General features: G+C 42.4%; 1 protein-coding gene across 1 annotated transcript in view; it reads left to right on the forward strand.

Moving 5' to 3' along the window:
- fat4 (FAT atypical cadherin 4) overlaps nucleotides 1–23,603 on the forward strand; it is a 107,225-nt gene that overhangs the window by 47,079 nt on the left and 36,543 nt on the right. Inside the window, 5 exon segments of the mRNA XM_023393580.2 lie at nucleotides 8,690–8,821; nucleotides 15,365–15,626; nucleotides 16,353–16,703; nucleotides 18,799–19,721; nucleotides 21,197–21,371. Of these exon segments, the coding sequence (XP_023249348.1) occupies nucleotides 8,690–8,821; nucleotides 15,365–15,626; nucleotides 16,353–16,703; nucleotides 18,799–19,721; nucleotides 21,197–21,371 (1,843 nt within the window).

Raw genomic sequence — 23,603 nt, forward strand, 5'->3', positions numbered from 1 at the left:
ACCACCCCCCCCACCCCCTGTTCACACACACACTCTCACAAACACGCACACTGCCCACCCCTACTCTGTTGCTCCTCCCAGTGTTAATGTTTTCAGGGGTTTTTAACATAAACGGCTGCTGCAGGGGGTGCCTGGGGCTTTTCACACAACAATTCCGAGTCCTGTTTTGGATTAAAGTTGGTTTCCACACCAACCCTTATATACACACACATGCACACACACACACACATGCCTGACTCGTTATCCTCCGCTCCTCTACTAACGCTTGTTTAAATGAAGTAAACAGGAGTTTAGTATCGTCTTTTTTCAATTTTTCACCTGATGTGTTGAGTTCACCTTTAGTCCAACGCTGAATGTAAACCTGACTTTATGATGTGTATAGAAACTGGCTTGCAGATCAGTCTTACTAACCTGCTAATATACAAATAAACAGCGGAAACCCTTTGTCTTTATCTCGACCTCGAAACTGAAAGGGGACAGATTTCAAAACTATAACCCGCTGCTGCAAACAAAACAAGTAGATGGGGCAAAGTCTGAAGAACAACACACTGTATCTTTGATGCTGTCTGAATCCCCAACCATAACATTAACCATGATGGAAACGACATCTAATGAATTGATAATCAAATCACTCCTGAACATCATTGCAGTAGTATAATTGTTTAGCCTGGATATCTAGGTTACAGAATTAGCTTACTGCATGGGGGAGATGTCATCACAGATGTGACTGGTTAATAATTAGGTCAAATCGAGACAGAGATCTTTCACTAATGCGTTTTTCTGTCTCCCCCCCACCCACCCACCCAGCTCCTGTAAATCTCAGGCATTTATCAGTGGTTGACAGCAACTATGAAATGGATGCCATAATAGTCTTTAAAGCCTCTCTAGAAGTCTTGGAAACCAACACTGGCTTTAGAAAAAGATGCCTGATATCTACTGTATCTCACTTAGATTTAGCATTTATCTGTTCAAATCCTCCTGATGTGAAGCCTGGCATTACAAACTGGGCCATGTGGAACAATCTTCCCCAGCTTATGCATATTTATGATGTCTCCAGACATATAAAATTGAGCTTGCATCAAAATAATACGACTTTCCCGGGCATCACCATTGATTGAAGAATTACTCGGATCTCTTATTTAAGTGCAAGTAAGATCTAGCAGTGAAATACACTCATGTATCAAAAGTGCAAGTACTTCTGGTGAATAGTGGTCCCTTTCAGAGTGTTAAATTATTGATGCATTAACCTGTGAGCTATATTTTTATGCTGTAAGTGATCCAGGTTGCAATGACTCTGAGTTCTTCGTTTAAATTCCAGTAATGTGTTATGTTGCAGCTGTCGGATGAAAGCTGAAGCTTGTATCTCCGATGTTGGGGATTTTCCCTCCTTTCATATCAGTTGAAGGATTACACGCTCATCTACAGTCTGGAAAAGAACATTCTCTAACCTCTTATCCTTTGTAAAACTCTGTCAAACGTATATTTCCATCAAGATTTTAAACGAGGCTGGCCCTGAAAAGTTGACACTGTTATCTGAAAACTGCAAATGAGCTTATCTTATGGTAAATGTAAAATGTTTTTTGGCAACGAGGTAACAACGGCCATCAGAAGTAGAAAAAGAGAAACATGTATAATATATTTCAGCTTAATTCTGAAGGTTCTCAGTCCCAGAAATGGCAAAAAAAAAAAAAAAAAATCTAAAGATCTAATGGTTTTTGATCTATTTTGAGGGTTTTTTTTATGAGCAATTACAAAGTGCTGTGTTTCTCAGTTTCTCTCCTTTCCATGGTCTGCGTGGTTTGAATGCCGTAATTGGAGGTAATTGTGGCGAGAGCGGAGTGATAAGGCCGTAGACTCACGCAGAGTCAGTGGCACCAACATGGAGCCCGGTAGACGGCTGACTCCAGTTCTGGTCTCCTTCCATTTTTTAAAAAGTCCTTTTAAAAAAATAAAAAATAAAAAAAAGACAGACAACTGATAAAAAAGAAAATACATTTCTGTCCTTACATCTTCAAAGCATAGTTTTCACAAATAGGCTAATTATTTTGTTTTTTACCTTTCATCTCACACGATGGAGAAAATGCTTGTTTTGATGTTCTTCTAACCTTATAATCCAGGGATACAGAACGTGCAGCATTTAATAGGCTATGGTAATTTTCGATGATGGCTTTGAATTGTGCTCCGGCTTCAAGGAGAGCTAAAGCTTGTCTCGCCTCCATTAGTTCTACTCTGATCTTGCACAAGGTCTAATTAAACTTTCCGTCTAACTCTCCCAGGTAGGAGTAATTGGGAAAGAGTTACGGCTGTTCATATTGAAGACGACCCCCAGTTTGCACTGCTCACGGCCGGATATGGGACCATTAAAAATGGCAATCCATCACGATTTGTTTCCACTCTCCTGTGTGCAGAGATGTCTCCGAGCCCGGAGCTTTTGTGAAACAATGCACTAGTCCAGATGACCCGGTGGGTTATTCGTTCTGTTGGATTATATATCCCACCAGAAATGCTCAGAGGGAACCTCGCTTGGCAAGGATTTGCAGAGGGCTTGAAGGGGCCTGCTGTAGACAAACAATCTTTTAACAGTCGGTGAAGTGGTCCACTGAGAGGACAGTGATCCCCTTTATAAAAACCACTTGTCCGACATTGTCTCTCCTCTCTCTCCCCTTGTTGGTTACATAAGGCCAAGGTGCTTTGTGATCGTTTGCAGGCTCTCCTGTTTTGTTTTGTCTGTCTCTTTCTCTTGCTCACTCTTGCTCTTTTTTTTTTTTTTCTTTCCATGGGACTGCAGAAGGTTTTTTGGGGGGGGCTTGAGAGGGGGGATATGATCGTATCCTGACTTCTCTCTCGCACTGTGCGCTGAGGTTTGGCTAACCTCCAGCTTTGTCTGCTTTTTCCCGGGCGCATTCCCATCTCCGGCGTGCTCGAATTCCTCTCTCCTGAGCGCGCGTTGCACTTTGCTGCGCCTGATGGCTGCGGTTGGAAGACGAATTACTCCGCAGGCGTTTGTTTGACAGATCGAGCCATTGCGATTGCGCACGTGTTAAAGAAGCCGTACGGAAGAGATCAGTTTGACCTTGTCTCAATTATTTAGCTGTGTGTCCTTTTGTTGTTGAAAGACAGAGCCAAGATGGTATTTTCACCAGTGTCCTTGACCCATGAGAACTCACGAGTTCTTAAGATCTATAAATCTAAAGCCAAGAGTCCATGACGTTCTATCTAAACAGTTGAAACAACCACAAGGAGAGGTAGGAAGGGAAGGGAAGATGGAGTGAAGTAACAATGGTTTTTGTCTGCATGTCTCCAGAGTTTGCAGGAAATGAATCGTGTTGAACGTGGCACTCTGTCACCCCTAGTCCCACTTTACAAATTCTCTTACATAGCAGGGCATTCATCAGATGTGCGCAGATCATGCCATACGGTTTTCAGATTAAGCAAAGCAAACACAGACACGGGTCTGGGCTTTTTCTAGACGGTCACTAATCCCTTTCTGAAGTTGAGCGGATGACAGTTTCTTTCATACAATACAGTGGCTCCTAAATAGTGCAGGAACTTTTGGTAAAGGATGGTTTTCCAAGCTTCCGAGGGTTTGTTAGAAACCCCTGGAAGTTTCGAAGCTTTGTTGGAGCAGTTGCGGGAGTTAGTCCTCACTGACCTGCATGGGTGCGGTTCCTTCGAAGGTTTCACAGTCAGCAGTTGGAAGGGACGCAGCCTTTCAGTCTGAATATGAGAAGGCTCCATGATGACTCTCCTGCTCCTGTTGGGAAATGCAGCAATTGGGTGCTTGGGTTTTTTTTTTTCTGCCTCTGTTGGAATACTCTGCTAACCAGCCCAAGCTGCACCAGCCTTCAACCCTCCTCAGTCTCAAAGCACTGTCCTCACATTACGCAAGGCCCAGCTGAGGTTTGGACCAATGTAACCCTAGATAACCATCATGTCATTGTAAACAAACAGCGAATTATACCTCAGATTGAATTAGTTTTGCTTATTTATTTATTAAACATCTTTTGAATCAGCACGTTTCAAAGCTGACTCTCTTTTATGGCATTGCAAAAATTCCTTTGTGCCATTTCACTGTTTATACTGCGCCAAAACCCTGAGTAATTTCTTTTAACAGCATATGATTCTGGCTTTGATTGTATGATGAAGTGTTATATTTGGAATTCGTATGCGATTCCAGTCTTTTTGACACATTAAGTCCAGCCCGCGTGCTCATGTGCACATCAGTGAAAACTGATGATGCAAAGTGGAATCATTCAATCTCAGAGGCCGAGTATAACGAGAGCTGGAAGTCTGTGCTTCCACCAACCCTTGACCCCGACTCGTCAACAGCAACTAATGAGACATTTAATCATTTTGAAATGATTGTTTCCTGCAGGAGGCGCACCCTGCTCCGGTTTTTACGATCAGATGAGCTCAGCGTTTACAGGCCAAGTGTTGCATCAGTTGCACTCAGAGGTCACATTGTGTTTTTTTTGTGTGTGTGTTTTTTTTTGTTTTTTTCAGCAAGCTCTGCTTTGGAAGAAATGTTTGTACTAATGATGTGAATTTTAACCTTTTCACTAAGGGATTCATAGCGTTCAATGGAGCAAGTATGCACTGTATTACTCATCTGTAATGCAAACCATCGCTCACTTAATTAATCAGACCCTCTACCGGTTATTAAAAACAACTGAGTCGGTAACTGACAAAATATGTGCACAGCCTACATGGGATTGTGCTCAAATAATACATCTCTCGCTCCTGCAGTGACCCCCCTCCCCCCCCCGGTCTTTCTGTCTGCAGAGGATTTGGCAGGACTGCAAGTATGAGATGTTTTTAAGTGGGAAACATTTGAAGACCGGTGCTACTTCCACTTTTCAGATGTGGGGAAAATTGGTAAAGGTTGTTTGCTCACTGTCATGGCAGGTGATGCTTTTTTTACCTTCAGCTGTAACCGCAACTCCGGTTTCTCCTCGCTTTGGAAGACTTATTTCGGTATATTCTGCTGCTCTGGAGGTAAAAGTCTGTACTTTGATGTGTGTAGTCTGCTTTTTAAAGATGTCTTCTTTAAAGATGGGTGAATGTGGAGTGTCAGAATTACGAAAAGTGAATGACAGAAGCAGCAACACGATGAATCTTAGTTTTTGTATCGTGTGCCAAAGCCTTAGAAACTTCTTACTCCACCTCAATACAATAGAGGTTAATGGAATTGTATTTGTGGTGCTGCAATCCTCAGACCTCTTTATCAACAGATTTCATAGGGACTGTATCTTTAGAGAAAAGTAGCTCCAATGAGCTCTGTAAACTATCCAAAATAAGTGGGACATTATTTCTGGAAGACAAGTTGTTTTTGATATCTTTTTTGAATGTATTTTCCCATGCTTTTAGCCCCACAAATGAAATGAGATTCCATTCACCACCATTATATTGGGGTCACTGCAGAAATCTCAGACGTGGATATCTTGAAACAATAAAAGCAAACTATCTGCAGAGAGGTTAGTGGAGAAATATGTCTTTTTCTAATACGGATGAACTAACCCTTTAAATTTAACTTTTATGAGTGAGAAAGGAGACTAGATTACATAACATGAGCTCAGACATCTAAATTATCCCACCTGTCATTTCTTCGTATTTCATGCAAGCTCTGGGAGTTTTTTGCGACAAGATTAATTTATCACTGCTGAGCACGAGTCTCCAGCCTCAACCTCTTGGACAAATACCTTCCATCACTTAAGGTCTCATAATCGACAGCGCTCAGGAACCACTTGACGCGTGAATCATTCATACCTCTCCATAAATAATAAAACCCTGGCAGCCAGTTAGCAGCACCTGCAACTTGAAACAGTAGTTCGTGAAACACAATCTTTTACCTTGTAAACTAATGTGTTTCACCTGCCTCAGCCAGGGCTGTCTGAGTCCGCCGCAGACAGGTAGAGGGAACAAAACCTCTCTTCCTGCTTCTCTCGGCCTCCCCCCAACCCCCCCACCCCCTGCCCCCCAACCCTCCCTCCTGACCTTGCTTCCTCTTCCTCCGATGAATTTTTCACCAACGCTCTTTGATATATTCTCGTCCCGTGGGAGCCTGGGTAATGCAAACTGGAAGCATGAGGCGTAATTATTTCTCAAAACTGCACTTCTACCCTAATTAGTTCACTCCTCAGAAGTGGGCCTTGCATTATTTACACATCAAGGGGACACACAGGGTGGGAGATAAATATTCATTGTTTGTTGACTTTGCCCCAGTCCCTCGGCTCAGGCGCAAGTTGAGTCGAGAGCCGCTGTCATTGTGGCTTGTTTATACGGCTTCTGCATCGCTGGTGCTCAGGACATAATCTGTCTTGTTCTTCCGTAATTATCTGCACTCATGCAGACACACAGACACCAGCTCAGAGTCGGTTTAATAAGAGGACAACATCCTCGTCCAGGCGCAGCCACATCAGATGAATAAGTGTTCAGTGATGAGATTTGTTGTAATTGTGACCTTGCCCTGCTGCAGTGCTGGTGTCACAGTAGTAAACAGTAAGAAGCATATTTTATTCAGTCTGACTCTGACACCATTTCAGCCACGTCCCCCCCACCCCCCAAGCCTTTTTTGTTCTGGGTCATCCTTAATGAACTAAACTTTTTTTTCTCAAAGGAGTTGGTGGCAGCTGTTATGAAGAGTTTCCTGCTTCTGTTGGTTTGCATAGCAGATTTGTGGGGCACGTGAAGTCTGCCTTTCCTGTCAATAGCTGGGTATGAATAGATCGCTGTATCTGACCCCCACCCCCACCCACCTTGGTGGTCATACGGCCTTGAAGCCCATTGTCTCTGTAGATGCCTGCCGGGAAACTCTTGTTGCCTCAAAAAAGCTGCATCTATTGTAGACTTCTGACAACTGCTCTTTTGCCATTTCCTATTTCATCTCACTAACGCGTAGTTTCATCTGTGTGTGTGTGTTTCAAGGGATTGTGAAAGAGAGGTGGGGGCATCTTGTGATGCCTGGCACAAGAATTACCATAATCACTGTCAACATTAATGGAGATCCTATCACTGGAGAATTTAAACACGGCTTTTCCATATTTATAGAAGCAATAAACAGAGAATGCGCAGCAAAATGTCTGTTATGATTCAAAAGCGAGTCGTGTTTACTGGCTTTGAAATGCATATTTGGGTTAGTGGATGAGGCGGAGGGGATCGCAGTTTAAGTTGTGGGATATGAGTGGAAATGTAATACCGCCACACTAGACACAGAACATCTGAAACCATAAATGTCTCACTCTCACTGTCTCCAGGGTTTCCACTTTCCCTCAGACATTTGCATAGCTGAGCTTGTGTAACTGCTCCTCGTGCTGCTATAGGTGGTTTCCTTAATTCCCCTTGGAACCATTGCAGTGAACTGGTTTATAGCTGCAAACTATTGCTCTAATATTTTTCTTATATATATTAATTCTAGTTCTTTTGTAGTTCTTTTTTTTTTTTTATATGTCTGTCATGATAAACATTTGTGAGGTTGGCCACTGATGTTGTGCGATGGGGTTGAGGTCAGGGCTGTGGGGCAAGTGCTGAGAACAAATTTCTTTATGGACCTTGCTGTGTGCACGGGGGCATTGTCACGCTGAAACAGGAAAGGGCCTTCCTGAAAGTGTTGCCATAAAATTAGAAGCACACCATTGTCTAAAATATTGTGTACTGTGGCATTAAAATTTCCCTTAATTGAAATGAAGTGCCCTCCCAAAAAGAGCAAAAGCACCTGGAATGGAGTGTCCACATAATTTGGTCATATAGCATATCAGTCACAAGCCAGGTTGGTGACAGGAGAGCGTTCAGAGATCATTGTCACTTTGATTTATTTGAAACGGCATCATTTATATAAACAGCTGATTGACTCGTCGTTCTCTCTCTCACCACTGGTGTGTCTGTATTACATTTAATCAGATATTGGAGATATGCTTTATGGGACCACGTTTATCCACACTGGGGTGTCTGTGGTCTGAAGTAATGTTGGTTTATTTTGGTTCCTAAGACATGAAAGTGAAAATCCCTGGGCTGCTGTTAGTTTGCTCTTCTGTTACACTCACTGTAAGTCTCTGTGGAAAAGAGCCTCGAGTCAGTTTGCAAAATTGTACAGTTTCCATAAGCTCCAGTGACAGTGGGGGTATACGAGGGCCTGCCATAGACCCACAGGGCAGTTCTGTTCAGTTTCTCTTATGTTAGTACTAATACTGCAGTACATACTACAGTACATCTTGACCATTTGAACTTATGAGGTAGTTTAATGGATCGATCTTGAATTAAATAAGTTTAAATATGTGATTTAAAAGAAATCTTAATCGCCTTAAATCAAGTGAATACAACTGTCGGAGGCAGAGATAACTAGCACCGAACTAGGCTAGTTAGCAGTAAGATTCTGGTCTTTCCACCAAATATGTAGTCGCTGTGTTTCGGCTTTGAAGCGGAGACTTATTCTGCTATTACCTTTGGATAAAACAATAATTCAGTCTCTTCAGTCTTTTGACCTTTCCCATCAACATACGACACATTTCACACTTCTTCCCTCTCTAGCCTTTCTGGAGTAAGACAATTATAACTTTTCCACTTATTGTGCAGCGTTTCCGTCATCTGAAGTGGACGCATTTTTTTTTTTTGTTTGCAGCCATCTTAACAGCTGTAGCAGGCTGAGTTTGGCAGAGCTTTAACGGAAACTGTGGTGTTTATTCTTCCCCTGCAGGTGGAGATCACGCTGCAGGACGTCAATGACAACCCGCCTGTTTTCCCTAATGACATTCTTGATGTGACCATTGAGGAGAACGTTGGAGATGGCTTCAAGATAATGCAGCTAACAGCCACGGATGCAGACGAGGTAATAGCTCCCCAAGTTTCTATTCGGTCTGACAGTGTTTTTGTACTTTTCTGTGGCCGTTTTCCGCTCCGCTGCTTTCTGAATTGATATCCTGGGAGTGATTTGAATTAAAAAAATATGCTCTAAATTTTTGTTCCTACAGTGTAGAAGTCACTATAGAATCGAAGGGGTTTCTGAGGCTAATGCAGCTGTCAGTATTGAAATGGAGCTAAGTCGACATTTAGTGTCTTTATGTTGGACCATTTTCATGCCAAAAAATTATAGATATTCAGAACCATGGTAGGAAACTTTGTCTGTCCCTGGGGAAACAAGTTAAGCCTGTAATATTTATAATGAAGGAGAGGGTGATACCACATATGTTATTATTTTTGATAAACTAAGTAAGTAAATAAATATACGTTTTTACAACAGTTTCCAAAATAAAAGCTGCAAAGTCAAACTATTAAACTGATAAGATTGTAACAGGCACAAGACAAAAAAAAAAAAAAACAGAAATAACATAAAACAAAAGAGCAAAAACATCAGTTAAGAAAACGAGGAGATAAATGTGAGTCTTGAGAAGATTATTTTTTACTTCAGTTGAATTAGAGAGGTAAACTTTTCCAAAGGTCTGGGGCCAAAGACAGCAAATGCACAGTCTCCCTTCATTATAATCCAGGCTCTGCAAACATCCCACAGATACTGGCTGGATGACCTCAGACCTGTTAAAGCCTTTTTAAATAGTAAAACAAGGCCACTGTTCTCCAGGGTCTCTTTATTAAGTGCCACTGATTTGTTAGGATCTTATATACCTCACTGGCATTGAAACAATGATGTATTTTATTTTTTTTTTAAAAACGCCAATTCCAGCCTCACTCACTTTCAGACAAATATATGTGGATTGGGAATTAGGTGCATATGAGCAATAGAGCAAATAATATGAGTGAGAGTGGAGCCACGGGAAGGGTTTTAGAGGTTATAGTTATTAGTTGGACATAAAATATGGTGTCAAACAACGAGCGCGAGAGTAATGTTGAAACAATAATTGAATTTATCATTCCATGACAGAAACTAATCAACAACTTTTCTCATAATTGATTAATCCTTGAAGTTGCATTGAGTTTCTCACTGTCAGACAAAACGTACAACTTGAAGACGTCACCATCGGCTCCAGGAAATCATGTGGGACATTTTTTGCTCAAAAAAAAACAAAAGAAAACATTATATTACATTAGAGAAATGTCTGTTTTAGAGCACATGTACAAAGTGGTATTACAAGGGCTAGCCAGTTAGCATGCTAACATCAGAGGATATATCTGCAACACAATACATGGACGTCTTTGACATAACGTCAAAACTGTTTCTTCTTCACATTCTGTTGATCATTTTAACACATTTTTTAAATAATTTAAACTACAATACTTACAGTACATATAACACCTTTAAATCAAGTCTTCATACATTTTTTCCCCGTAGACACACACACACATATACAGAATGAATTGTCTTTCCTCTATCTCGTGTGTTGACGTTATCTGAGACGTGTTGAGGCCACTGGTGTCATAGAGGCCGGAGGAGAGCCAGCGATTGATTTTTCGGCATGCTGCTCCGATAGTCCCTCCACGATCCCCATAGTTCACATTACATCACCTGCATCACTCTCAATTAGTTAAAAGCTTCATCTCTCGCTGCTTTAGGCAGGATATGGACATTAAATCCTGCAGTGAGCAAAACGCAGACCCTGCCGGCATCTCCGAGGTCTGCGGTCCCTCGCCCATGCCAAAGGACACAGTTGAAATGAATGGAAAAAGTCAGGCCATAGAGGGGAGAGAGATTAGAAAGAAGGAATATGGACTCAAATTTAATGTTAACTTATGAGGCCACACGTTTTTTATTGCACAGCTGTTGCCTAACCCCCTTCTCTTCGCTCCGAATGTGAGAAAAGTCGTACAAAGTCCCACTCCTGGCCATTTTTCTTTTATCGAAATAGTATATTGACTGTAAATCTCAGACCTGGAAACAGGTCAGTCTTTTCAGTAGGGGGATTTTAAGGACATTATTTGATTAGTTTCTTTTTTCAGCACCAAAGTATTCATAGCTTTGATCTTGAAAGGTTTAGCATATGGTATTGAAATCAAACTGTGCAGTTGTTCACTTTTTCCTCACATCTGAAGTTAAAAGGAGTGTCAGCCTGAGCAGTAGTCCCTAAAATGAAACTTCAGCGTTCATTTTGACATGCACATACAGTATATGCATGCACTTTTTTTCCAAAATGACCAAACTCAAGAACTGTCTTGCAAAAGAAGCCACATTCTGCCTTCAGTCAAGTGAAAAAGAAAACACAGGGACATTAAGAGAAACTGTCTTTTTAGGAATTACAGATTCTAGAAATGTTTACTCCAAACTTCAGCACTGCCATGAATAGGTTTGCTAAATAGAAGCCTGCACTTCATTCCAGCTCTTACTCGGAGCCAGATACGGGTCCAGCCAAGTCTTTGCCCACATCCTTGCGCAGGAAACTTAAGTTGCGCTGACACTAAGCGTACGGAACGCATTGGAGCCCTTGTTGAGAAAGCCACATGTGTGAGCCAGTGCAGAGTAGCCAAGAGTGCAAGCTGTTGGCCAGCTGACGGGCTGAATTCAGACATCATAATGATCCTATCCAATTTAACAGTGCTACATGTGGGATTCATGTGTGAGAGTATTAAAATGCTGTTTCTACGCATCCGTTTTTTGCTATGCCCATTTCCACCCCGAAAAGAATGAAAGGCTTGCATGAGGTTTGAGAGAAAATCAATATAAAACTTTGGTCTTTTGTCTAATGCAGGCTAAGGCCTCTCTGAAAATGTTTCTCACCTCATTTGAAAGAAATATGCTGCCTTTTGTGCTTTTGGAAAGACTGAATGTTTTATTAGAGTTCTGACCTTATGTGGAAAGTATGTCACAGGTAAAAACCTTTTTTTTTTTTTTTTTTTTAATGAAGAAAAGTGCAACAATGGGTGTTTCAGGAGAGGTCTTTGAAAGTGAGCGCAGCCTCAAAATGAGTGGTAATGTGTTCCAGAGGCCTACAAATCCACTTAAAGTATATTTCTAGGCACACACAGCAGTGCAAGCCGGTTGGGTCATCCCTTAACTTTCAAAAGGCTTTATATGAAAGCTTCTCGGTGACAACACTTTGCTTGTTTTTCAGGAGTCTGTGTTATGATTGGCTTGCTTGCTCTGTGGTGCTGTATACAGGAAGCTTGCTATCCCCGCCGGCGCTGTCTGCTTCGCACCTCTTACTTCTCATAGGAACTGCGTGCTCCCAAAAACCACTCATCTGCTAAATGAGTTTCCTTCTGCTCCAGTCTGGTACACTTTGCTCCCTGGAAAGCTGCTGTTTAATTGGTCAGCCCTTCGTTTTTTCCTTTTTTTTTCCTCCCCCAACAACCAGCCGTGTCTGTGGAGAGCTATAAAGTAGTCAAACTCTCGAGTGGAGGTCAAGAGGGCAACCAGTGTTGGTGTGTGTTATGTGTGTGTGTGTGTCTTAATTACGTATGTGAGTTTACTGAAGAGATAGAGATGGGACCAGTCAGTGAAATTAGTGCATTAAAATGAGATTGTAGGTATTCTTGTGGGTGAAAATGCTTACCTGTTTTCATAATGTGTATGCGTGTGCTGGACTGTGGACCCCCTGCTCGGCCTCTCCCACCTTCCTTGCTCTGCCTTTGAACCCTATCAGAAAATTAATTGGCAAACGGCGGGTGTTGGGTTCCGGGCTGCAGCCCAGGTGGCTGATGGGATTGCCAGATCTGGAGCCTCTGATTGATGACAGCAGGGTCCTTAGATGAGCAGAGCCTCACTCCGTCCTCCTCGTCTCCCTCGTTTCTTTTTTTGTTTTTTTTTTAATAGGCCTGGATCTCAGACCGGGTCTCTGGTAATGCAATGAGAGACAAGGTCAAGGAGACAGAGGTTTTATCCGTTTGTAAAAACAGGCTACGAGGAAAGAGATAAGAGCAAGTCATGAACTTGGCCTTATGATATTGACTCTTGTCTGAAGCGTTTGGCAATGGCTGCCATGTTCAGACTGGTTGGTGCATTAGCACTTCTGCACAAAGTCTGTTAAAGATAGGGAAAGAGAGTATTTAATGACTGACAGAATCTGATCAAACTGCTCCAACTCTGAAGTAAGGAAATATCTCCTCCTTATACACTCGATTTTTTACCCTTTTACCACACAATCTTCTACCAGCAGGATGCTAGCCCTGTGTATAACTGTTCCAAGCTGCTAATACTATGAAAAACTTGTATGCATATGGCCATGTAATGTATGTATCAATAGTCTTATTAGTCGCTGTGATCATTTTTTAGAAATGCTCTGAATTAACTGTAAGCTTTAAAATATGGTATGGTGTCTCCAGGTGGCTTGGTGATCGATATAAGGTTATATTGCTATGTAATGGAGAATTCAAACTTCCATTAATATATTTTTAGCCACTGTGTAAACAAGTAGTAAACAAGTTGACATAGTAACCCCCCTATAAAGTTGTTACAGTTGACATGTTAGCAATAACCTGCAATTACAATGCAACATTAGCCTTCATCTGCTACACTATGTTCACCAGCTAGGTGTTAACTTAGTCAGCAGTTTTGTTCTGGACAGGTTTATTTGATCTTTTTCACTGAAAAAAAAAACCAATGAGCTCAAAGATGCTAAGAGTCATTTTAGCTAAGCAGCAACAAGCAGTGCGACAGTAGAGAGTTGACATTATGCTAATGTCCTAAAAATAGCACTTGTGTTGCCACAGAAAAAAATATGCAGCAGAGAACTGCATTATTGTCTTGGAGGGTTTGAAATAAATGTAATATGTGTTCAACAAACACAGTCCTGAGCGTACAGATTAAAAGAGAGGCGAGAGACACCGTGTCTCTCTGTATTACAAGCCACAGCTAACATGGTGCTGCAGCAGCTAATATCACCCTTTCAGCATTACTGCATGCACACAGGTTATTTAAGACACTGATTGTCATGTGAGCACCATTGTCCACTGTGGCAGTAAATGTGTCAATATGCAGATATGGCCACAGCTTAATGCAGCTCCTCTCTTTGTAAGCCTCTCCCATTGTCCTGGCAGGATCAAAAAGCATCACACAAACATCAGGCATAGCTGAAAGAGTCTCTTTTAGCTTCGCTCTTAACCAGCTGTAACCAGAGCTCTCGCTTCAATCTCAATGAATAGCAGTAGCTTTTTGATGTTGCTTTTCCTTTTTGGCAGAAGACACCGAGTGAGACAGTTGTCTGATCTCTTATTGTCCCCGGCACAAATATAAATGTCAAGCTCTGTCGTCGGACTCATTCAGTTGTCATATCGCATTCAGTCCCCCTCTCCTATTCCAAAGCCTTCATGCTATAGCTATCACATGTGTCATGGTGCTTGTACTTGTCCAAGGTAACAGGGGATCTATTAGTTGCATTTATAGAGGAACACTATAGCCCCCAAAAAGTTCAAAGTCGAAGAGTGAGTCTCTCTAGAACATCGCCATTCAGCTTCTGTGTGTCTTTTTCTTTTTCTCTTTCTAGGTTGACCAGCGCTCGTTTAGATGAGTCTCACAAATGATGCATCACATACAGAACATGTGATTTTATGCGGCTTAAAGACAGTTTGTGTTTTCGATCCTTTTGGAGTTCAAAAGGAAAAGTTTAGGGTTACTGTACTGCTGAACTCTCCATCATATCAAATCATTTTTGTCTCTTTCTCAAAACAAGCAAAGCAATCAACCATTTTAGCAACATAATCTTACCCTCTTTCCAATACTGATCATTTTTTCCAATACCAATCTTTTTCTTTTTGTCATTTGTGCAGCATTTTGCCTTATCCTGTCCTCATTCAAGATACTGACACTCATTTCTTTCAATTTGCAACATGATTTTTATTTGCACTCACAGATTCTTTTTACCAATTTTTAGTTTTTTAATTTCCAGCAGTCTCCTGTCAGCATGTTTGTGCAGGGTATAGAGTTTGTTCCAATCACAGACAGTTGGAAGTTCGTCCCGTGTTTGTGCAGGTCAGCCGGTATAATCCCTTTACATCTGCTATCTCCTGCTTCCTCTTCTTCTGCCCGTTGTTATCTCCATCTTGATTTGCAATCTATCACACGGTCTTTTTCAAACCACAAGCCCTTCCTTCATGGAGTGTCTCTCTGTGAAGAAGTCACAGTGAACGGCTTCATTCATGCGAGACAAGGAGGTAGTCTGATCCGGAGACATGCTGACACGCTAACTTGTGTGGTAAACAATCTGATTTCCTACCAGATAGAGTTGCTTTGATGTTTGTAATCAAGAAACTTTTCCTCCCCGTGGCCTGAGAGCATACAATTGAGGCAAAGTTCAGCGGGCTACAGCTGACCTACTGGCCTCTTCGTTTGGCTGTGAATCATGAGAGTCTAGAAAGAAAAGTATTGATCAAAACAATTTGGTTGGGAGAAACCAATTTAAACACAACAGCATTTCTGCTTGATGTTAAAGTTTATGGTTTTTCCATTTTCCACACCCTATAACATTTCATTTTTCTGTTTTCCCCACAGGGCCCCAACGCTCTTGTGACGTACACAATCATCAGCGGGGCCGACGATAGTTTCCGGATCGACCCGGAGTCCGGTGATCTGATCGCCACCAAGAAACTGGATCGGGAACGCCGTTCGAAATATTCCCTACTGGTGCGTGCGGACGATGGAAAACAGTCGTCTGACATGAGGCTGAACATCACTGTCAAGGACGTCAACGACCACACGCCCAAGTTCTCCCGCTCAACGTATTCGTTTGATATCCCTGAAGACATGGCGCCAGGTAAGGTCTTGGTGGCGCTCGATGCAGCGTCCAATTGCAACTGTGCTGTAGACATACGGTAGACGTGTAGACTCAGACGGGCAATGTTTTTGTCTCTCAGCCCTCAGACGGCACTTAGCCTGCTCTGTTAAGGTCATCAAGAGCCTCAAATTATTAGGAGCGGCTTCTTTGTAGTAGTTTATAAGAGAACTTTTTCTTCTTGCATTCTTTAAGACAGTTTTATACGACTGTTGTAGCTCTCCAAAATCCTCTGCATCTTCCTTAAGGGGGAAATTAGGAGTTTAATAGGTCAAAGGCAGAGTAACGGATATTTGATTTATATGGAAATCTATCAGCAGCCTGCAGGATTTACAGCAATACTGACAACTGGCCTGGCACAGCTTCTTTATCCCCCTCACTGCTTCAATTACAAGAAAGAGACAAAAGTATTTGGTAATCATACAAGACGTAATTATAATATGATCATGTAAAGTACTTTATCATTAGCTGTCTACACTGTAATCGCAATATCTCCATCTTTGAACCACCTTTGGTTCCAAAACAGCACAGGCTAAGTAAGTGTGTTTTTTTTTTTTTATGTTATTTTAGCAACTGGCAAAGTGATCAGTGAGTCACTGGTATTAATAAAGAATCCTAATAACCCCCTGCAGATATATTAAAGTTGTTTTGTTCTACAGGGCAGTAAAACCTCTCGCCTCTGTGTTACAACTTGTCTGACTCTCGCAGGCTCCATCGTGGCGGCGATCCTGGCCAGCGACTCTGACTCAGGGGTGAACGGAGAGGTCACCTACTCGCTGGAGGAGGACGACGAGGACGAGACGTTCCTCCTGAACCCGGTGACTGGAGTTTTCAACGTGACGCGTCCCTTGGACTACGAGACTCAGCAGTACTACATTCTGACGGCGAAGGCCCAGGATGGCGGTGGCCAGGCCAGCACAGTCAGAGTGTATTTCAACGTGCTGGACGTGAATGACAACGCGCCCATCTTTAACACCACTGCGTACAGCGCGTCTGTCTCTGAGAGCCTGCCGCCTGGATCCAGTATCATCACCGTCGGGGCCAAGGATGCTGATGATGGTACGTGCATGTGGGAAATTATACAGAAGATACAAGAGATAAATATACGAGATATATTGATAAGGTTCTGATATAATAATAGCATTATTCTACTATTGGACTTCTTATGGCTTATTTTCTATTTTATTTGAAAGGTACCTGCTGAAAGTCATGTATTTAATGTTTTATTATATTTAAATTGTTTTTATTATTATTGACATCATGTTTTTAAATTGTAAGGTGAGTTGACAGTTTGACAGACATTGATCAGACAAAATCAGAAACAAAACCACATGTAGGAATTTTGGCACTGTTTTGACTCCGTACTCAATGTTTAAGTGGATGTATTTTTAACAATATACTAAATTTAGAAGCATTTTCTAGTGCTGCCAAATCAAGATAAGTTGCATTAGGGCAAGAAAAATAGGTTATATTTTAAATTGTAGTTAAATCCCAGTTAAATCAAGTTAAATCCTGGTCAAGTATCCCAGAGATGTCAGTATATTTAGAGAAAACGTCTCTGGAAGAACGTTTTAAGCACTAATGTACTTTCAAAGTGTATAAATCAAGCGTGAGTTAGCCATAGAAGATTAATTTAATGTAGGCCTGTCATTTTGTTATGACAGCCGGTTACGCGGCAGCTCTCAAGCCTACATTTTCTTTTTTTCATTTTTATTTTGCGTCACGCATGAATGAGTTGATGAAACACAGCGTCTTCAGCGTATGATTAAGTGGCTCGAGTTATTTCTGCGTTTCAGGTGGTGGGTTTCGTGTTTGTGAAGTGCCGTGTGGTATTTGAACAGTCACCGCTGCTCTCCTCTGCTGTAATTACCGCTTCACCCAGGCCTAATGTGGTTATAGTGACCTACATTCCTGGGAAATATGCTGCCTAGTTCTCCACCAGAGTCTGGCTTCTTCTTCCACTGTCCACATAATCTGACCGCGTCATCCTCTCAGATATATAGTTGCTGCTTTCCACTGTCAAAATAAAACACCGCCATTGTTAGCACTTCCTAAGCCCTGACCCTCAACCCCCAGACTTTGTCTCTAGACGGCGTAGCCTAAACTCTGGTGGAAGTAGCACTCAGCCTTTTGATAAGGGATTACTTGTGTACTGTAAATACACGCTGGAGTGTGGGAAGGTGCCTGGCGCTTTCCACATGAATACCCCGTTGAGTTGAATTACAGACGCTCAATTTAAGCTGATTTTAACCCCCCCATTTCCAGTGGAGTGCTGCGGATTAGGCCAGATTTCAAGGTTAGATACTTTACCACGTCCATCCCCTCGATCGCACCGAAGTTATGTCATTTTACGCAAGTGCTTCAACTGTGAGGGATTTTCCCAAACGGCACTATCAGTTTAGGAAGTGGTTTGCAGTGGTGTTTCTCTTTTGATAGCAATCAGTCATGCTCCTGGAATGCATCGTCCACACGGAGGACGAGAGAGAAGCAGCTGTTGCACATGTACAATTTGTGGAAATGGATGTTGATAACGCATATAGGTGCCGAATTCAGACAAATATACAGCAGATTTAACAATCACATGTGGAACAATGGTTTCCAGTCAGGAATATCAGCATTTGACCTCCATTATACTGCACGGTTATCTGGGTTTTTTTTTAAATGCAAGGTCGTTAAAAAATAGTACCTTGTTGATTAATGTCGACTGTCAGCCTCACTGTACAAAGTAGGGGATGTCCCAAGAGAGAGCATCTATCAAACACTGGTACCAGGTTTTATTTGTTCTCCAATCACAAAATTACACATTTAAGTCCCGGAGCAAAATACAAACTTAATTTCTCAGTCTGTCTCATTGTTGTTCAGTATCTTTAGGTCTGAAGCACTTTAGACTGACTGTATCTGTGAAGGAGATCTGTGAAGTAAAAGTGAAGGAATCCGTTGTTTTGATAATCAAATAATAATTTTAGTCATTTTTAAGCTTCTCACGTCTGGTATGTTATAGACATAAGTATTAAAAGATAAAAGAAAATGTGACGGTGGATTAGTTGATAGAACTGGTGGCTGTTGAAGATCATTATGTCTTTGGTATTTGTAACTAATCAACTATCATTATAATCATTACTCTCCTCTGACTCCCTCTTGGTATTTCTTACAGGCCCAAATGCTCAGCTCCTCTACAAAATTGCCTCCGGCGATCCCCAGAGTCATTTCATCATCACCAAGGGAGGAGTCCTCCAAACCAAGAAGGCCTTGGACCGAGAAACACAATCCTTCTACAACCTGGTGATCACCGTCAACGACCTGGCTCCACCTCCCATGACCTGCTTCACCAGCACCGCTCAGGTGTCCATCATCCTCCTGGATGTCAACGACTGCCCGCCGACCTTCACCTCCCAGAAGATGACCTACATCCAGGAGAACACGCCTGTGGACACGGTGGTGTTTACGTCCCAGGCCACAGACGCCGACAGCGGGCCCAACAGCTATGTTGAGTACTCCCTCAGAGGACCCTACGGTAACAAGTTCAGCATTGGCACAGTTGATGGAGACGTCAGGTTGGTTGGGGAACTCGACCGAGAGGAGCTTTCTAACTACACCCTCACAGTCGTGGCAACAGATAAAGGAGAACCCCCTCTGTCGTCCACCATGGATGTGACTATGATGGTTCTGGACGTCAACGACAACACGCCAAGCTTCTCACAAAACATCTACGACATTGAGATTGAGGAGAACACTTTGACTGGGACCGACGTCATCCAGGTGTTCGCCAGCGACGCCGACGAGGGCACCAACGGGCAGATCCGATTTTCCATCTCAGGAGGCAACACCAACGCTGACTTCAGGATCGACTCAGTCACGGGGGTGATCTCGGTGGCCAAGCAGCTGGACCGCGAAGCGCGATCTTCATATTCGCTCGTGGTCCAGGCTGCAGACCGCGGCAGCAGCCCCAGGGTGGACCGCACTACCGTCAACATCGTGTTGCTGGACGTCAACGACTGCTCACCCGTGTTTGAGCTCTCTCCTTACACCGTCAACGTTCAGGAGAACCAGGAGAACCTACCGAAAAACATTCTGCAGGTCGGTGTGTTTGTATTTCTTTTGCCAAAGCGTTCATTTACATTTAAGCAGGTTAGCGTGTAATTAACATTCACAGACAGGACCGTCCTGAGGGAAAAGAGGGCAGTGTTTTGAATGACAGTCCTGAGACCTTAAACAGACTAATACCTTAACCAAATTTGTTGTAGTACTAACTTAATAAGTGCAGGTATGTGAGCGGTATCAGTGCACTACACTGCACGGTGGTCTTATTTTGCTAAATGCCATGATAAATACCTGACTGAAATGATAAAGAAATGATATATGACTGCAATTTGCTCTGCACAATTAGGGCTTTATAAGGTTTCACTGAAATATGAAACTCAGCTAAATTGCATGACGAGGCAATTAGCATTCTAACCGCCTTGATGACTAAATGAGCCATACACAGTTTAAAAAGAAAATGGAAGGCAAGGACTGATTTCCAGTGACGGAGCAATTCCATTTTCTTTTGCTTGTGTACCTTCTGAGGAAATGAGAGTACAGTTATGTGGCGGGAAAGGGTCCAGGCATGGTGGGTTTCGCCACACAAGAGCTCACATCTGCGCGCTAACATGGCTGTGCCTGTCTGCGGCACGCACGCCAGGAAGGGCTGGGGAGCCCGCAATGCATTTGGGCACGCCAGTGAGTGGTTTAGTAGTAGTAGTTAAGTGCTTCAGTATCAGACTGACTAACAGTTTCATACTCTGAATACTGAATGAATGTCTGTCCTTAAGTCCCAGAGCAGCTTAAAGATGCGTTTGTGACTTTCTGGTTTTCTGTTTTTTGTGGATTCCCTGGGAAAGTCTGATTAGACAAAGTGAATAAGTAATGATCTTCCTCCCCTCAACAATTACCTTCATGGTGCCGCTGAGCACCGTGATGATAATTAACCCTCAGCTGCTCCAGTGGAAAGACTAAGTGAGGGTGGTGGTTACACTGCGTTTTCTCCCAGCCAGGTTTAAATTTATGTGGTTGTGTGAATTTGAGCAGCGTGTTCTTTGCAAGAATGCTCCACTAAAAGGAAACATCCCCAGAATGAAATAAAAAATCAGTAATACAGCTAATGTCAGCTAATTCGTTTGGTCAAGTTTATTTATACAGCCAAAAAAACACATTTGTCTCCAGTGATGGAAAGTAACTAAGTACAGTGATTCAAGATCTGTACTTCAACAGAGTTTCAAGCCACTTTACTGGATAGATTCAACTTCTCATTTGTAAGAAGATGTTGTTTCTCCTTTCAACATAGTCCTGCTTTAGGTATTTTCATTTTATCCCACCATATACTTACTGTTGTGTAATGGATCGCTATAGTTACTCTACAGCTCATTTAACCATTTTTAGTTGGTTGAAGTGTAGAAACACTATATTTTATATGCTGGTTATAGGTTTTTATAATCTTTATCTGCAAAGTAATAGTAATTAATAATTAAAAACATAAACGTGAATGTGTAAAGGCCCATTTTTGTTTTCTCCAGGTTGTTGCCAGAGATGACGACCAAGGTGCCAACAGTCAGCTCAGCTACATGCTAAGTGGTGGAAACGACGAGGGTGCGTTCAGCCTGTCCTCCAGCGGTCAGCTGAGCCTGACCCAGACTCTGGACCGCGAGGCTCAGGGGAAATACGTCCTGCTGATCACAGCCACCGACTCAGGTACGACCGCAGCGACGGCGCCTGGAGATGTTTGATGGTTCTTAAGTAAAAGATGATTTTATTCAGGCTTTGCGGTCTCATGTTTCAGTTGTTTATGTCTGAACTCATACCACATTCAACTTATCTTCCCTGAGCCGGTTGTATCCGACGAGGACTCAGCACCGTGTCATGCGTCCTTACAAGGGCATTGTTGAATTTTAGCAAAGCTAGAAAGATATTTTGTAATCAACCTTGAAAACCGAGCTGAACATGAATATTTTCATAAACTAACATCAATGTCAACAAACAGCATTTTGATTTCACAGTGTGCACAGCGCTCTTTTTTGTGTGGCACAATAACCTAAACATTCAGGAGTTTTTAGCTTGCAAAACAGTGGGTGTTTTTTGACCTATTCCCCGGCAGTCCTTTCAGCGGGTCCGATTGAATAGCATCCTCTGTTTATTTGGATACGGCGGTAGAGCTTGTTATAGCCAGATAAAAGGTTAACTTGTTATTGCATAGAGGCCAGTTAATGTGCAGTTAAAGGACTACATGCGTATCCCCGGTGTAGCCAAATCACATGGTATTCCAGTTAAGTATATGTTTCCTCGAGCTGCCCTGGCACAGCCGTCATGGTCTGAGGGCGGTTCTGTGTCATTCCTGGACTGACCATGTGACCGTTCATAACGCTTGTGTATTTTTGACTGTGCACAAGCTCTGGTGAGAATTGGGGAGATGTTGCACGGAAAGATGTAAGACGCTTCCACATAAATCTTTTACATCGTGTTTAAATCATTTGCATTTTTGTGGGAGACATGGTTTCAGTGTGAGTAGCATTTTTCAAAAGAGGATATTAATCAAAAACAATTCAACAGCATCGAATTTTCTGAATAAAAGTATATTTTTTCTCAGCATATTTAGTTAAGGTTTTCTTGCTTCACATACTGTTTTGAGGTCTGTGCCACATGGACAAAGTTGCCCAACAAGCGAACATACTAATTAGGATTCGATCCCTTTCTGTGCGCTTCAGAAGGACTCCATATTTAGAGCCCTGACAACAATTCCAAAATATTTTGACAGGACGTTTCAGTACAATGTTGGTGAGAGACAGAAAGAGGGATTTGGGGTAGAATATCAAAATATCAAAAAAACCCATAATCATAGTACAGGCCAAATTACCCAGCAGCATTTTCTCACATTTTTGAGGCCTCGGCTGAGACAGTGGGGGGAAATGGTTCTCCCAGGCGCTATCTGGCAGGAAACACTTGAAGGTGGATTGGTGCAGACATGTCTCCGAGTCTGCTGTCTACCATGACCCATTTTCAACCGCAGACATTCATCTTAACATGTTGAAGTCTGCCTTTATCTTCCCATGCTGCCGTATTTGACAAGTTAAGAGTCCAAAACGGCATGTAACAGAGAGAGAAAAAACGACTCTTTAGTCTGTAAAAGTTTTGTTCTTCCAGCCAAGGATTTAAAAATACTCTCAAATATGTTGTATTGTCATGATTTGTGTTTATGTAAAAGCCGAGGCGGTGTCCTGCAGCAGCCACTGTGCCCTGCAAACACTTCATCATGACCACAAGAGATAATTCTGTGTTTTAACACAAGTGCAACGAGACTTTTGATCAGATAAATGTGCTGTAACTCCTCAGCTCAGCTTCTTTTTCCTTTTTTTTTTTAAAAACTTATTCCACATTTTGGGGGCGGGCCTTGTGTGCCTGTGTGTAGCGCCACAGCGGCCCGTCCTCCTGGGACATTTGCGGTAGTTTCAGTGAAGGTAAACTCATTAATCGTGGCCTGAGCTGAGCTTTCGGGAGCCTCTCTGTGGCGTGGACTGAAATCTGTCATGAAATGGATGGAAACAAAAGAGCTCACCGGGTGCTGGTTCTCGTTAATGGGCTCTGGCTTGGGCGAATTTGGCAAACTTCTGCCATTATTTGAAAATCCCAGCACAGCCTCTCTGAAATCCATACAACCTGTATAAAGGTGTTTTACAAGGCGTCTTGTTGAGAGGAAACTTGAAGATCAGACCTGGGATATTTCTTTTTTTTTTCCCCCTCTGTCTCTCTTTTGTTTATGGAAAGTTGTTTGCAGCATTTCTGAGTAAACCAGTTGTGCAGATAGAGGCAGATATTCAGGAGGTTCTGCAGGGTCCCTGGCTGATCTTACCGTTCAGCCAACATCTGGATCAGCTGCAGGCAAATCAGATTTTTAAGCCACTGCTTAGCAACATACAAGTTATGCCTGCT

Source organism: Seriola lalandi, unplaced genomic scaffold (genome assembly GCF_002814215.2).
Source record: "Seriola lalandi dorsalis isolate HSWRI2012SDOR001 ecotype SW California unplaced genomic scaffold, Sedor1 jcf7180002054940, whole genome shotgun sequence".
In the NCBI taxonomy this organism is placed as follows: domain Eukaryota; kingdom Metazoa; phylum Chordata; class Actinopteri; order Carangiformes; family Carangidae; genus Seriola; species Seriola lalandi.